At 36.2% G+C, this 17,021-nt stretch overlaps 2 protein-coding genes across 2 annotated transcripts; one reads left to right on the forward strand and one right to left on the reverse strand.

Annotated features, from left to right (window-relative positions):
* Positions 1 to 5,307: 5,307 nt before the first annotated feature.
* On the forward strand, positions 5,308 to 11,047 carry LOC104236116 (lysine histidine transporter-like 8). Its single transcript, XM_009789990.2, has 5 exons — positions 5,308 to 6,195; positions 8,463 to 8,596; positions 9,123 to 9,550; positions 9,650 to 9,781; positions 10,212 to 11,047. Exons 1-5 carry the CDS (start codon positions 5,801 to 5,803, stop codon positions 10,695 to 10,697), a joined length of 1,575 nt encoding a protein of 524 aa, XP_009788292.1. The 5' UTR covers positions 5,308 to 5,800; the 3' UTR covers positions 10,698 to 11,047.
* Positions 11,048 to 16,009: 4,962 nt separating this feature from the next.
* On the reverse strand, positions 16,010 to 16,705 carry LOC104236115 (dof zinc finger protein DOF3.4-like). Its single transcript, XM_009789989.2, has one exon. The coding sequence runs from the start codon at positions 16,703 to 16,705 to the stop codon at positions 16,010 to 16,012; it is 696 nt and encodes a 231-aa protein (XP_009788291.1).
* Between the last annotated feature and the right edge of the window lie 316 nt (positions 16,706 to 17,021).

The raw sequence follows: 17,021 nt of genomic DNA on the forward strand, positions 1-17,021 counted from the left end.
CTAGCAAGTATCCTTTTTTTCTTTTTGAATATGTCACCAAAAGTCTCATTTTTCCAACTGATAACCTTATTGCTAAATGTGTCCGAGCAGAAATAGGGTTATCACTAGTCCAATAGTTCTTAACTAAATTAATGAAGTCCGTATGTCTACGCCAAATCATTTCTAAACGAAAAGGTTTATTAAAATGATTCACATTTTTTAGGGAAAGAGTTACTAACAAAGGATTATGGTCTGAATGCATTTTCGGAAGGTGAATTACCACAGCCTTATGGTATAGAGATAGCCAATCTTCATTAATAAAGATTCTATCTAGTCTCTCCATAATTAAGCCCTTAGACTTTTTCCTATGGTTAGACCAAGTGTACTTAGGACCTTTATAACCAAGGTCTACTAATCGACTGTTGTTAATACTATTCCAAATGGAGTTGCTACGTCTACGATTAATAGGGTTCCCCCCAGCTTATCATTAGAACAAAGTACATCATTAAAGTCTCCTCCTAATAGCCTTGGACCCTTATAACTAGTGCAAGCATATATGGAAGAAAATAGCCAAGATGAATGGGAAGGGATTACCTCAATAGATGCATCGATTTCCTGATTTCTTCTAACAAAGTTTTGCACCTTAACAACACTAGAGTCCCAGAGAATAACCATGCCCCTAGACTGACCACCACTTGGTACTTCGATCATCTCAGAGAAAGCAAAGTCACTTAGAAGGGAGATATAGCTCTCCATTCTTGTCTCCAACAGTGTAGCCATGCATGACCTATGAGTATCTATCATTTCTCCGAAATTAACCCTAAAATTCTCATTGTTTCCTCCACGGATGTTCTATATAATAATATTTGTAGGCCTAAACATCAGTGCATTATTGTTTGTTGGACCATTATCCATTTGAGTTTGTAATACTGGGTTCCTCCTTAAACAGGGTACTAGAATCATTGCATGGTTCCCTACTGTAGGATACTGAGGGGCCCTCACATCCATTGAGCACTTGTATAGTGATGGAGGGCAGCTGAGCACATATCTCTTCTCCAGTAGATCCCTGAAAAGAAACACTTTTACCTCGTTGAGACTTGAAAATTCTAGGACTAGTCCGTACCCTAGTAGTTTTATCTCCTTTTCTTTCTCCATATGAACATTTTATGGTTCTAGAGCATTGGGAGGGGGTTGAGGAGCTGGGTGAGGTATTGGTGGTAGAGCAGCTTGTGGCATTTGGAGTGGGATATTTGGTGGATTTTCTTGTTGCACTGGATTTGCATGGGGAAGTGCTTACATGTTGGGGTTGGGTTGAGCTTGTGGTTGTTCACTGGGAGGGACCATGGCATGAAGATGAGGTTCATGTTTGTGATTTCCCCTGGAGGAAAGAAGGGAAGTTCCAACTGGACAGTGTGATTCTGGATAGGGTTGAAGTGGGATGGTAAGTTCCATTGATGTCTCATGGCTTGAGCTTGATCTAAGTTCATCGATGGAGCAAGAAGATGAAGGATGTTGTTCATCCATACATAGTTGAGGTAGTTGTTCATTGTCATGTGCATTCCCTCCGACACTAATTGGGCTAGGAAGTGTGAGTTTTGGAGGACAATCATTGTCTCATGTCCATACAGTACCATATTGAACGTTATTGCATGACCCATTAGAGCTTGTTCCACCCATGAGAAGGGTTGATGATCTTGGGGTAGAGGGGGTTGGATGAAGAACACTTGGTTGTTTACTTGAGTGTTTGGGGGAGTGGTGGATTCGACATGTTTAGAGCTCTTTGGTGTCTTACTATTTAGACTAGGCGGAACCTTCTTCTCTGTGTGATTGGAATCCTTGGCATCTTTAAAAGAAGGTTGATCGATTAAATTGTAGGGGTGTGATGATTTTTCCTATGCTGGTTTTGAGTTCACCGATAGAGTAGAGTGGTTTATTATAGTAGGGTCTATTTGCATATCTTTGATATTGTTTGAAGGAGTGAGATTTGAAAGATTTTGTTTAGATTGTGTAGAGGAGACGTGGTTGGTTGCTTTAGCCATGTGTAAGTTTGTTAGAAGAGATGGGTTATTTTCCATGCAATCTAAATTTTTTTCATTAGAGGAGATTAGAGGTTCATTTGGGGGATGACATGTATTGGGGGGGTTATTAAGCACACTGAGAGGATTGCTTAGGGTCTCATTATCCTTAGGTAGGGAATTATTGCCTTGCATGTCATTTAATTGGTTGGGATTTTTAATTGCCATTTAAGACAGTCATGCTATGGCTTTCTTCCACGTCATTTGTCATGCAGATTTGTTCGTTAATAACTATATTTGTTTTATCTAAATGTTTAATCTTTGGCGGAGGAATCAAGGCATCAAACATGTTACCGGTAGCAATGTACATTTTAGCTAACTGGTTTTTTCCATGAGCTTTAGGGTGTGTAGTAGTAGTGGTATTACCATTATCAAGAGATTTTCCTGATGAAAACTCATTTAATAAGGGAGATGGAGACATACCTGGAGGGAGAGTGATTGGGTCGTGAGACTTACCAGAATTGGAGGGCATCACCTTTATAATCTGATTGAGTTTTTTCTTCTTGGAGAATACAACCGTTTGCCAGTTACTTTCCTTGGGCAGGAAATCTTCCATTTTGTCTTGAGGGCCACCTAAATCTTTGGATTAGTTACTGGCTTGATCTCCGTGGGAATGTGCAGGAGAGGTCTTTGATGCTATGTAATGGCAATTGGCCATTGAATGACCTAGTCTGCCACACTTTTTGCATAAAAAATTAACACCTTCATAGTGAATTTCTTGCTTATGTTGGCCAATAAAAACTTAAGGGGTGACTGGGACATCTAGAGGAACTTCAATGCAAAGCCTAGCATATCTTCCTCTAAGAGTAGAGGAAGTGCATGCATCAATCTTTAATAATCTACCAATTTTATTACCCACTTTCTTTAAAATAAGACTATCATAGAATTCAGTAGGTAATTATGGTAGACGAATCCAAATAGCTGTATTTGCAGTTTTTGCTTCCAAAGAAATGAAGTTTGGAACCCATTTTTAGACTGAAAGAAAGTGACCAAAAATAAACCAAGGGCCATTGTGAAGAGCTTTTAGCATACTATCCTCATTATTGAACTTTGTTATGTAGAATTCAGATCCTAGATCAATCAAAGAGAAATTTTCTTATATTTTCCACAAATCTTGAATTTTCCTTTTAAGAACATGGTGTTGGATCTTTTTCCCTTGAAACTTGATTATGGTTGAAAATCTCCATGGATGGTAAATTCTTTGAAGATCCTCTGAAGATAATTGGACCCCTTACTTTTGATCCCCATCTAGGTTATTGGAATGATTTCAATTTACTTCATTATGTAGAACATAATTTCCATCGGGAATTGGATCAATGCTCATGTGGATTTGATCTTCATGCGTTCCATCTAATAATTTTTGTTTAAAACTTGGGATCGGAAGGTCAGGTATTCTGTGGATTGTGTTGTATCAATATCTGGTGGTTTAAGAGGGATTTGGTGGCTGGAGTTATGAATTTGCATTGTGTTACTATTAGGAGATGTTTGAAGATTGGTAGAGATAATAGTGAGAAATGTATTAGGTTAGAGAGAAGGTGGAGCTTCTCTCTCTACTCCTTTTCTTCCTTCATGACTAAAGATATTTACTTCTTCAGTTTTATATGAATTAAACCGCTCGAAAGTAATTATACTAATAGGATTCCTAGAAGTAATCATCTAGGATTCCTAACGTGTAGTATTATGTCCTAAAATTAATAGGATTATAAGGCTAATATCTAAAATTCCAGTTGTGTCCTTTTATTATGAGTTATTATGCTTAATATTATAAGATTATTTTCGTAAACCGATATTGTATTCATACTTTTATAATAATATAGATAGATAGATTTTGGAAAATTCCTTAAACCCGAATCCCAAAAATATTACTATTACATTTTTTTAAAATTGCCCCAAACTTTTGTATTTTATAAAAGAGTCCACAATTTATTATTTTGTAACAATGCTGCTTTGTTTTCTCGGTCATCTAATAGTGTATTATGTAGTTCATTATAAAAATGATAATTTTATACCAAATTTATTTATGTTCAGGACTATAGTTTCCGATAAAATGAATATTATTGATGAAGGTATTGTTGGGTATTTGTGATAGTTTTTAGAATTTGTGGGTACAAGTCATGTTTTATGTTTTTCCAAAAAAAAAAGAAATATATTTTGAAAACTGATGTCCAAACACATTTTCATCCTCAAACTAAACTTCACCAAATAAAATTTTTCAAAACAAATTTAGGAATATATGGCCAAACGCTAGCTTAATATTCCTATATTAAACTTCAGAATTTTCTGAAATCTACGTAACGCTAATAATATCTACATTTAAAGTTCCCAAAGGATAAAAAATATAATGGTAAATATATAAAGCTTGGCTTAAGATTGATATAACTTTTGTAAGTTCTCTATGATTAGTGACGAAATTCACTCATTGCATTACATTAATCTCTTTAATCATCTCTCCCAATTAGCATGCTAGCAATTATTTCATTTCATACATAATTATTTATCCCTTCATATCTTCTTTATACATAAAAAATTAAAATAATAAACGAAAAGCTTTATGAATTTGATTAGTAAATTATTTAGGTTTGTTATTGGCATAACCTAAATTACATTAATAGATATCGAGAACTAGTAATTAAAAACATATATAAAATTTATTATTTACAAGACCAAATAAGCACCTCAGTTGTAATCTAGTGATGAATAAAATAAAACAAAAATATATACTTTTCATTTCAAATTGCATCATAAGCATAAAACACTAAGGCAAAGATCACTTTTATTCTGTGAACGAAATTATTTATATTTGGGTAGTCGCAAAAGTATATAAAATTTATATATTTTTGTATATAATATACAATAATATTACATAAATATATATAAAAAAAATTCATCTATTATTTTAAGAGCGGTCACAGAATATCATTTTTTCAATATATACTCCTTCTGTTCCAATTTATGTGAACATGTTTGATTGGACACGAAGTTTAAGAAAAAATAAAGACTTTTGGAATTTATGGTCCTAAACAAGTCAAAAAGATCCAGAGTATTTGTGTGGTCGTAAAAACTTCTCATTAAAAATAAAATTGAAAATTTAAGATAAATTATTTTCAAATTTAGAAAAGAATTACTCTTTTTGAAAAAGACCAAATAGAAAATAGATTTTTATAAACTGGCCTTGGTTGAGTATTACAACTTTTATTAAGAAGATATTGGAGTCCTAAAATATGAGAAACTCGTTTGATGTGAAAACCTTAGTCTATTCCTTTAAATATTTGTTTTAAGTCTATGTTCAGTCTCACTCTCACTCACACCTTCCTCTCTTATCATCAAACTGCTAACCAAAATCAAAGCCTGCCTTATTTTCACATCAGCACCACCCAAAACCACCAGCTGTGAGTAGCCAAAAATCCCACCACCACCTCGAGATTGCTGCTCAAATAACTCATCAAACGGCCAATATTATACCTTCTTGATTGCTGTGGCACAAACCCACACACATTGCATGTGCAGTTCAGTCTCAGTCTTATAATATTCTTCTTTCTTTTCAAACCCCTTTTTCTTTCTTAATAAGTCTCTCAAACTCTGACAAGAAACAGCTAAAACAGAAGTCCTAAAAACTAAACAACAAAAGAAAAAGGACCCATTTAACCATTTTCCCCACAAATAATACTCCACCCTTTTCTCGTACAAAACATTACTACTCTGTTTTGTTTCTTGAGTGATTGATTGAACTCATTTCAATACCAGCAATGGAGGAAAGACCTGAGACTGAACTCATTTCAATACCAGCAACTCCACGTGCTTCAACGCCTGAGATTCTAACGCCGTCAGGTCAAAGGTCACCTAGGGGAGGACATACATCAACTGGAGCTTCTAATAAAGATGCTAAATCTTGGACACCAACTTCATTTATTTCGCCTAGATTCTTGAGCCCTATTGGTACTCCAATGAAAAGGGTGTTGGTTAATATGAAAGGTTATTTGGAGGAAGTTGGGCATTTGACTAAGCTTAATCCTCAAGATGCTTGGCTTCCTATTACTGAATCTCGTAATGGGAATGCTCACTATGCTGCTTTTCATAATCTCAATGCTGGTATTGGGTTTCAAGCTTTGGTCTTGCCTGTTGCTTTCTCATTTCTTGGATGGTATTATTACCCTTTCTTTCTTTTTCTTTCTTGGTATTTGATAATGGATGCTTAGATATTGTTCTTACCATTGCTTTTATTTTGTTAAACTTCTTAATGTTTAGTTCCTTTACTCTGTTTCATCTGTTTGGTGCTTATTATTGCTATTGCTATTGCTGGAATGGTTAAAGTTTGGATCTTTTTTACATTTCTTTGTGGAATTTAAAGTGATATGATAATGGGTGCTTAGATATTCTTATCGTAGCTTTTATTTTGTTGAACTACATGTCTTAGTGTTAAGTCCCTTTACTCTGTTACATATGTTTGGTGCTTGTTTTTGCTATTGTTGATGCTGGTATGATTGAAGTTTGAATCATTTTTACATTTTTTTGGTGAAATTTTGTGTTATATGATCTATATGTACGGTGGAAACACCGAAATGCAGTATACAATAGACCCTTCCCTTACCAAGACCCCGCACTTAGCGGGTGCTTAATGCTAACGGACTGCCCTTTTTTATTTTATTTTATGTATCACTAGATGTAAGAGTTATACTCGAATTGCTTGAAAAGCTTCTTGCTTTTGACTGCTTTTCCAACAACAATTTTTGGGCTTGTTCTGGTTTGTCTTTAAAGTTTCTACCATGTTGGTTTGAAGAACTATCTCTGTGCCATCTGTTTGGTGCTTGTTATTGCTATTGTTCTGGTTAAAGTTTGGATCTCTTTTACATTTCTTTGTGGAAATTGCTCTTATATATGATCTATAATTCTATATGTAAGATTTCCACTGGAATGTGCTTATTATGATTTACTAATAAAGATACTGTGTTGTTGGTTTGAAGATCTATCTCTGCTTATTGGAGATGAGTAGATTTACTTGAGTTGGGAAAACCATTATTGCTTCATATGCTTTCTCAAAGCAAACCTTCAGTCTCTAAAGTCTTGAGCTTTCTACTTTTATTTGACCTCTAAGTACTGCTTTTCTAAGTGCATATATCAGTTATCTTTGAAAATACAGACTTTGATTGACTATAGTGCATTACTGGTCCCCCACCATCTATTGATACGTTGTTTAACATAATATTATCTGTTGTGGACCAACAAGAAATCTTCTATATCTGTCTCTATGCATTTACTTTTCTTGCTTTTCTCAACTTTCATCATTGTTTGCAAATGAAATCAGAAAAAGATAATTGAGCCAATTCTCTGCATGTATACTACTTTTGCTTTTTCATAGAAATGCTTGCTTTCATCTTTTGGGAATTAAGACAGTTGGCTGCTACATTGTGCTGAATGGTGTACTCATTTGGTTTGATATTTGCCTAGTAACTTTAGTCCACCTTCTTTTGCAAAGATGGCCCATGCTGCACAAAAGGGTTTAAGTTATATACATTTCCCTGCAAGTATTTCTATACAATCAAGTTATTAAAAAAATCAATTACACATAATTTTCCAATTACTTAATTCATCTTGATGCGATAACTGCATGAAAGGAATTAATGTAGTATATGGATAAGAAATTTCACAGTTAGTCAAAGTCATTTCACAAATATACATGGATTTCCCTAATCTGAAGATCTTTACCCTTCTGCACTTAAATACCAAATGTGTTTTATCATCTATGATTCGAGCTGACTCGTGAGGTGTGCCTACAAAATATCTTGTGTTGTCTTACCTTTGTCATTGAACCATATAGCCCTTTTAATTTTTTTTAGTCTTTTGCCATAGTTATAGTACTTCTCCTTTTTCAATTCCTGAAATAGCAATTTAGTCAAAATTTGGGCTAGGAATTATTATAGGCAGGTTGTTTTCTGTTGTCTATGTGAATTAACTTTTGGTGCGGCCCCAGTATGATTGATTTAGCAAGTTTTGACCAAACACTTTGACATAAAATCTACTATCTGTAAATGCTACTGGAACTTCCAAGTGGACTTTACTGCCCTTATTCAGTAATCTTACGGAAGGATAGAAATATTTGACTATTGAAATTTCCACCTAATCCGAACACTGTTGTAAATTTAATAGTAGCTAAATTTCTTTTCTATTCTTTGAAGTGTAACTTTTTCTTGGTAAATTGCTCTGAAGTATGACTCTTAAATAACTGATCTTCCATTCAATGTCTTTAAGTTTCCATTATATTTATCTTTTGCCAGAATATACCAGGTACTCTTAAATGCTAGTCTTCTGGTAGGAGCATTTGGTAAATGAGGAATTCATAGTGTCAAATAATTGATGCGCTAGTTATATTCTTCAGAGAATTGACACAGTAATATTTCCTTCTGAATGCAGGAGTTGGGGAGTAATTTCCTTAACCATAGCTTATTTCTGGCAACTTTATACTTTATGGATCTTGGTTCAGCTGCATGAAGCAGTTCCTGGGAAGAGATACAATAGATACGTGGAACTAGCGCAAGCTGCATTTGGTAAGAACATCATGTTTTAAATTTTCAGCTAACCAACTGTTCAAAGCTACATGTCAGATCAAAATTCCTTTCTCTGTTACCTCGGCTTTCCTTTTTATTCCTTTAACCTGCTAGAAGCTCACCTATCTGATGCGAAAAACTCATTTCATTTTGGGTCGTTTCAAAGTGTTCGGCGCAATTCCATTGCTATCCAACTTTCACAACTTCCAAGAATTAAATTCATTAAATTTTTCGATCTTTAATCTTTGACGTGATGTTTTTTTATATCAAGCAAACATTTTAACCTTTATTTTACTATTTTCTTTCACTAACAATATAATATACATAAATCAAAATGAATATCTTAGACTCAGGTGTCTAGTCAACCACCGTCATATAAGAGTACTTAATTATTGGTAACCAGTAAAATGCATGGAAAGTTGATAGAGTTATATAAATCCCACTTCTTGTCATTTAAGGGAAAGGAAAAGAACATAGTTCACTTTACTTGCTAACATTGCCAACATTGTGTCACTTGCATTTTCAGGTGAAAGACTGGGTGTTTGGCTTGCCCTCTTCCCTACTGTTTACCTATCTGCAGGGACTGCGACAGCTTTGATTCTCGTGGGAGGTGAAACCATGAAGTTGTTCTTTCAAATTGTTTGCGGTCCACTCTGTTCATCAAATCCTTTAACAACTGTAGAGTGGTATCTGGTTTTCACTTCCCTCTGCATTGTTCTATCCCAACTCCCGAACTTGAACTCCATTGCTGGACTCTCCCTCGTTGGAGCAGTGACAGCCATCACATACGCCACTATGGCATGGGTCCTCTCTGTAAGCCAACCAAGACCACCTTCGATTTCATATGAACCCATTTCATTGCCTTCCTACACAGCTTCTCTCTTTTCTGTCCTGAACGCCATGGGTATCATAGCATTTACTTTTAGAGGGCACAATTTAGTTCTAGAAATTCAGGTAAACTTTCTCACTCTTTTTCCGGCATGTGTATGCACAATCTGTCTCTGTAACTAGTGTAAAGAAACATTTCTAACTTCATTTTGTGTCATTTTGCAGGCAACAATGCCATCAACCTTCAAGCACCCTGCTCATGTGCCAATGTGGAAAGGAGCAAAAGTTGCATATTTCTTCATAGCCATGTGCCTGTTCCCTATTGCAATTGGAGGTTTCTGGGCTTATGGAAACCTTGTAAGTGGCTATCTTTCCGTGTATTTGCACCAATACAATAGGAATTGGTGTTAATAAGTATTGAATTCAATCACATTATTTTGACAGTAGGGAAAAAATTTCATTTTTTCCTTATGATAAAGCTTTGCCAAACTATCGTACGTGTATTGATAGTCAAGTTGCTACTTACTACCAACATCAACATACCCAGTATATTCCCACAAGTGGGGTTTGGGGAGGGTAGTACACAGCCGTAAACCCCTGCGTTGTGAAACTAGAGAGGTTGTTTCCGGAAGACTTGCTACTTTACTACCCACAGAAACATTTTTCTTATTGTATTTGTTTGCATGTGCTATTTATCCTTGGTAGAATGGTGTATATTCCACCTTTTGCACAGACTATATATATGTTTTCCTTAGTTCTGATTATTTCTTACTAAATTCCCTTACAGATGCCATCGGGAGGAATGCTAAGTGCTCTATACGCCTTTCACATTCATGATATTCCAAGAGGACTTCTCGCCATGACGTTTCTCTTAGTCGTGTTCAACTGTTTAAGTAGTTTCCAGATATACTCAATGCCAGCATTCGATAGTTTTGAAGCAGGCTACACCAGCCGTACCAACCGACCATGCTCAATCTGGGTCCGTTCTGGATTCAGAATATTTTTCGGATTCGTTTCGTTCTTTATTGGAGTGGCGCTTCCGTTCCTGTCAAGTCTTGCAGGGTTGTTAGGAGGACTTACACTTCCGGTAACATTTGCTTATCCTTGCTTCATGTGGGTTCTAATAAAGAAGCCTACAAAGTATAGCTTTAACTGGTATTTCAACTGGATCCTTGGATGGTTAGGAGTTGCTTTTAGCTTGGCTTTTTCCATTGGAGGTATTTGGAGTATGGTCAATAATGGACTTAAACTCAGGTTCTTTAAGCCCAGCTAAGAGATGAATAAGAAGCTTTGGTAAACTTTTATTTGCTAGTAGTTGCAATGTATGTTTCTATTATAGCCTTGAGAAAAAGTGGGAAAAAAGAAATGGAGAAAGAAGGGATGGGTGTTTGTTGGTTTGGGAGGGGGGGGGGGAATATGTATAAAACCATAGGTACAAACTTTGAGGTCATTTTCATGTGCTTGATTTGCTACCTTTGGAATTTGGGATCAAAGTAAGAATATGTGATTACATCCATTTGTTTGGTATTATGATGCAACTTCTTTCACAAGTTGGTAAAGCTACAATCTGAAGAATATGTCCACTTGGCTTTTACGATTATTGAAGAAGGGTTTTCATATGAATTACTCTTTGTAAAGTAGATGATTTTAGTTTTTCATCAAACGTTATGTTTACATTAACAAACAAATCGTTGCAATCACTTAAAGAACTTGCCTGCTTTGATACGTCATACAGCTCATGTCACGACCCAAACCAAAGGGCCGCGACGGGCACTGAGTGCGTAGCTCAATCAAGTACTAACTTGATATATTCTTCTTATCATACTATCATGGGTAAATGAGCCGGGATTGCCGTCATGAGGCAGCCAGAATTAAACATAAGAGAATACTCGACATAGGATGACCCAACATGGTATACAATTTTATACATGTGACATACGGGCCTATAAGACCAAAATGATCACTTGTACATTCAAAACATAGGTCGACAAGGCCATACAATTTTTCATATGAATGGCATCTGTCTACAAGCCTCTAAGAGTACATAGATGTCATAAGGGTCGGGACAAGGCCCTGCCATACCAATCAATACATGTCCAAAGCATATAGGACCAAATAGGCAACTACAGAGCAAGTGGAGTGCACCAACACCTTCCGCTAATCTGATAGCCTACTAGGAGGACTGTCAACCTGTCTATCGGGACCTGCGGGCATGAAACGCAGCGTTCCCAACAAAAGGGATGTCACTACAAATAAAATACCGAGTATATAAGGCATGAAAAGCACTATATAAAAGACATGAAAGAAACATGGAGTAAAGGACTCAACCTATAAGTTTGAATAGCTTTGTGAATCATGAAACATTTTATAATATCATGCATATGTGTATAAATGTCATATCATGCATAGGTATATGCGTACATAACATCATCAAGCCTCTGGGGCATCATCTCAGCCTTTGTGGACAAAATCATCAACGTATACCAACTGATCGGGTGGTGGTGCGTATATAACGCCGTAACTTTTTTCCATACTCCATACTCCATATAATATATGCGAATATAATGACATCTGGTCATGGGTCAATATACATATATAAATGAATGCAACGCATAATGAAGTAAGTCAAATAAGATCTAAGATTAATACGCCTTCGGTTAATATTACGAGATAAACTTTATCAACTTACGTATTTCCTAAGACCCGCGAATAGACGATATGATAATAGGACATACGGGAAATCAAGAACATAGGCAACCCTAGTACTTTTAAGAATAGAATCATTTGTGAAAGTTGCGTGTTTGCTCGTTCCATTATATCATATGGATCATGCCAAAAGGAAAGAAATGATAGACTTAACATACCTTATCAAAATCTATCCGATAATCACGTTGAACTCGTTATGTTGCACCTTAATCTACAACAACAATAATAATACTATATTTACATTACGAAAGGTTCAACTATCGCACAACAAACGACAAGCTTATTTTATAATAAAACGGGCAAAATTTTCCCTATAATTTTTACTTCCCCCCAATTTGACACCACCAACAAAAGAACACAACAATAACATGTATAAAACCTTATCGCTATCATAATATATCACAAAATAACCCACACACCCTAATCAATTTATACACAAAACGACAACCGTAGTAGTGTCAAACAACCTGAAAATATAATGAAGAATGACCATCCCACCATTCCGCCATTATGTGGTATTTCTCCACACCCTTTCTCCTCCAAAACTCCATAAAACAGCAGCAAAACAGACAATCCAAAAATAACACGAAACAACCCACAAAACAATCCACTATAAGTTAAATAACTCAAACTCACGGCTTCCGCTCACCCTCCCGTGAGTTCTTACAATTATTGAACGAATTTCTCTATTTTTACAACAGAAAAAATGGATGAAGAGGCAGTATACTTACCTTATTTGGTGAATATCTCAACTCCTATCTTGGTTCATCAACCCTTATGTTTTCCTCCAACTAAAACTTGAAACGAAGAGAAAATCATTTAGGGTTTTGTATTGAAGTTCTAGGAGAAAATCATTTAGGCAGTTTTGTATCTCTGATTCTTTTGATCTATAATGACTGTAATATCTGAAGGACATCAGCGTTGAACCTGCAACAAATCCAGCATTGCTTTCGTGGGATCAACTGCTCGTTTTTGATATAGAACTGGATAATAAAAAACAAAGTCTTTTCTTTTTTGGAATCGAGTGAGATGATATGCTGAAACGGGTGCTAGCTTGAAAACTGCCGCCGTAGAACAAAGAAACACTGTTGGTTAAGGCCTCACTAGGCTTTCATAAATCAGTCTTCTTAAAAGGGCTCTGGCCGACTCAAACTAGCCCTTTTTTGGACATATTTCGTCCTTTCATTTAAGCAAATAGGTGACACAGCTACTTGTCATCTATGCAGTCTACACAGTCTCGCAAAAATGCAAATATCTCTCTACTCTGATATTGTATCGATGAACGGTTTAATGCATTAGAAACTATACTCGTAGATCTTCAATTTGGTAGGTGGATTATTCCATAATTCAAAGTGTATTGAGAAAAAAGTTCAACTACATTTGACCTAATTTTCAGCACATTTATGAATGTATCTTGTGATGACCTTTGCCAACTTTTATTCCACAACTCGCTTGACTTTAAACATAACACACGGCTATCATACAACAAAAATAACTCATAACATAACATAACCTCAATATCATTTTAAGAACCGTAGTCTCACTTTAAAAGTACATGTTATAACATTCCCAACTTGCCGACTTTCGACGAAACATATTTTCTTCAATTAGTTTAGCTTTCAAGCCTTCCAACCCTCCTGGTACTTGCAGCTCATGATCTTAAATATTTGTACCCTCCAAGGTAATTAACATGATTAATTTACTTTATGTACTTTCAAAGGTAATCGCATTTCTGAGCATACATCAATTGACTTACGGCGTACTTTTACGAAACACGGGGTGTAATAGCCCATACTTCTATGCATACAATTATGGCATGCATTCATGTAATCTAGTAATTTTGGTTTGAACTCAATACATATGTTAAAAATTTATTAAATAAGTAGAAAAATTTATATTCGAACTCAGTAATTCAAATAAATTGTACTAAAATTTCTAACTCGAACGTATAAAGTACAAATCTTAAATCTGGCTTTCTTGCTAACATGAGCTCAAATAACGATTAGAATAATTTTGTTAAGACGTTGAAGCGTCTATTTATAGAAAAGAGAAATAAGGACAATAACAAGTACACCAATTTCTTGAAGTGATCAAATCGTTTACACGCCTTATATGCCAAGGATTGTATGCTGCCACTCGAGGTCTTGTTCAATGTATGTTGTAGGAAAGTTTGCGCGAACATGGACGACAAAGCATGCATGCCTGCTCGACAAGGCGACTTAGCTATGACATGTAGAGTCGAAGCAATTGCCAAACAACGTACATAAAGCTTGTACATTAGTACACGTTATAACGATTATCCTCTGTAATAATATTTCATTATAATTATATAATTTTCTTCGGAACCAACTTTTTCTGTTACCTTAAAATATATGTGTAACATTATTTTATTATAGCAATCGAAAAGTATCAAAACAAACAATATTGTTACGGAAAAGTGTTATGAAAAAGCTTGACGGTATACAGTCTGAGTGTTATTTAGCGGTAGGAAAGAAGAAAACGTGGATATATAGACGACATGCAAAAGGTGCAAATTCCTTAGAACCCTTGGGATAGGGAATCAAATTCTATGATATCGGCCACGGTCGGTGGTGCGCATCAACCTCGGCGCTGACACTTGCATAGTTGCATTGACACTTCATAAAAGCAAGCTGTGCCGTCCTAGGCTGTTTCTCAATAGTAGAATTAATAAATCATGTTCTTCCTGTCCTAGCCTTTTATTGGTGGCATTCATTAGTCCAACAATTGTTACTAATACCACTATCAATCTTACGCACGAATCATAAATGGTCAGTCTCCAACTCCTACTAAATTCAACATAACAGACACGATATCAGAGCAGGAACTTGCGAATTCGAGTCGTGGAAACAGTCTCTTGCAGAAATGCAAAGTAAAATTGTGTAAGATAGACTTTTGTGGTCCGACCTTTCCCCGAATCCTGCACCGAACTGCCTATGCCTTTTTTTAGACACGATATCAGACCTCACTCGTCTCCGTGCTAAGAGTAATAATTGAGTCAAGTTATAATGAATTTATTTAAAATTCTCACTCCTTAAAAGATTTATATATTAATATCAGTAATATGCATCCGGCAATCTATGAATACTTTACCCTTTTAATTTATAAATCAGGATTCTATGAAATAGTATTACCGTGAAAAATAATAAATAAAAGTTTATATGCACGAGCAAACGATGAATACATTTTCTTCTTGCACAGAAGATAATGTCATATAATCAGGAGTGCTTAAGACAATTGTTTGACAGTGGTCGAAGGAAGGGGCAGGCCCCTCCCTATAAAACTGGGGAAAAAAGAGGCTTTTCGAGATTCTCGGACCCTAACAAGTAACCGGGCCCCCCTTTTTCTCCCTAGTAAACCACAATTGTTTAGATGATAAGAACAAATTATTGCAAGTTATAATAAAGCAAAATGGAGGACCCCCATCAAAGCCAATGGGAAGAGAAGAAAGAAAAGTAAAATCCCCAAAAGTACTGCACCTTTTGCAACATCAGAAACCATGGAAGAAAGAAGCTAGAAAAGAGCATAGGAAACAACAAAAATATATTTTTGACCATTTCATGAAGTTGAACCTATTTCTGTTAAAAAAGGAAGAACCCCCAAAATAAATTTACACAAAACCCTACAAAAATCCAGAAACACTAATTCTCCAAGCAAAATAGCTTTGCCTAGAAGCTTTTCCATTCCTTTGTGAATCATTCTCATATTACTACAGCCAAACCAATCCATGCACCCAAAAACTTGCAAAAAGACAGACCATTTAAGTTTTAAAAGGGGAAACAAAAGCAAAAGAGAACAAACACCTCCTTTTTTCGATTTCTTCCATGAAACTATTAAAGTATAATATTTCTACTCAGTACTTCATTTAAGACTGGTCCCTGGTGCAGAAATAGCAAGATCAGGCCAATTACCAAAACAATCATCATCACTTATTCCTTCGCCGCCGCCACCTTCAATTTCACCACTACTCAGCTGCCACTTCATAGTCTCACCACCATCTCCGCCGCCGCCATTCCCTCCGCCTACCTGCTCCATGGGCCAATCAAGATTCCCAAGCCCAAACCCGCCTAGCCCAAGCCCAAATCCACCTAATGGCACAAACCCACCACCCACTGGACCTGTCAACAACGAAGTAAACGTCCCATTAGTAGCCCCTCCAGCTTCTTGCACTGACTCGTTGAGGTTCACTTCACAACCCATGAATGAAACCGAACCCGACCCTGATGATTGACCCGACCCGATCATTGTGATAGGGGTGGCATTTACTGATTCTTGAGCTGTAACGGAGGTGGTATTACGGGGCCGTTTGTGGGAGGAGTTCTTCCGTGTGCCACCACCCACGGGAATGTTACGTAAGGTTCCGCCACGTGTCCAATAACGGCGACAGGACTTACAAAAGTGACGAGGTTGAGAAAGATTATAGTTGTTGTAGTAGCAGAACTTTGTGTTCGTAGAATCACAGCGTGGACATGGCAAGTTCTCCGGTTCCGATGGTCGTGTTTCGTTTGCCGGCGCCGGTAGTCTTGCCGGACGTCTGTCGCCAACTTCTGAAGACATTTTTTCTGAGTTGTTTCTTTTATGGCTTTTTGTTGGGGTTTCAGGTGAATAAAGAGTGGGTTCTTTTAAGGAACTGAGTACTTTGAAAGAAGACAAAGATTTGATTTTTGAGAGAGAGAGAGAGAGGGAGAGAGGGAGAGAGCTAAAAGAGTAAAGAGAGGAAAAGAGAAATCTTTGTTTTGGCGTGAAATAGTGGGATTCTTATATACGGATGGTTAGCTTTTTGGAATTACACAACACCTTTCTCCTTTGTGTTTTTTTGTTGTAACATTCTTAGTAGTACCTTTATAAATTAAACTCTTATCAAAATTAAATA

The sequence above is a fragment of the Nicotiana sylvestris genome, chromosome 4 (genome assembly GCF_000393655.2).
Source record: "Nicotiana sylvestris chromosome 4, ASM39365v2, whole genome shotgun sequence".
Lineage (NCBI taxonomy): Eukaryota > Viridiplantae > Streptophyta > Magnoliopsida > Solanales > Solanaceae > Nicotiana > Nicotiana sylvestris.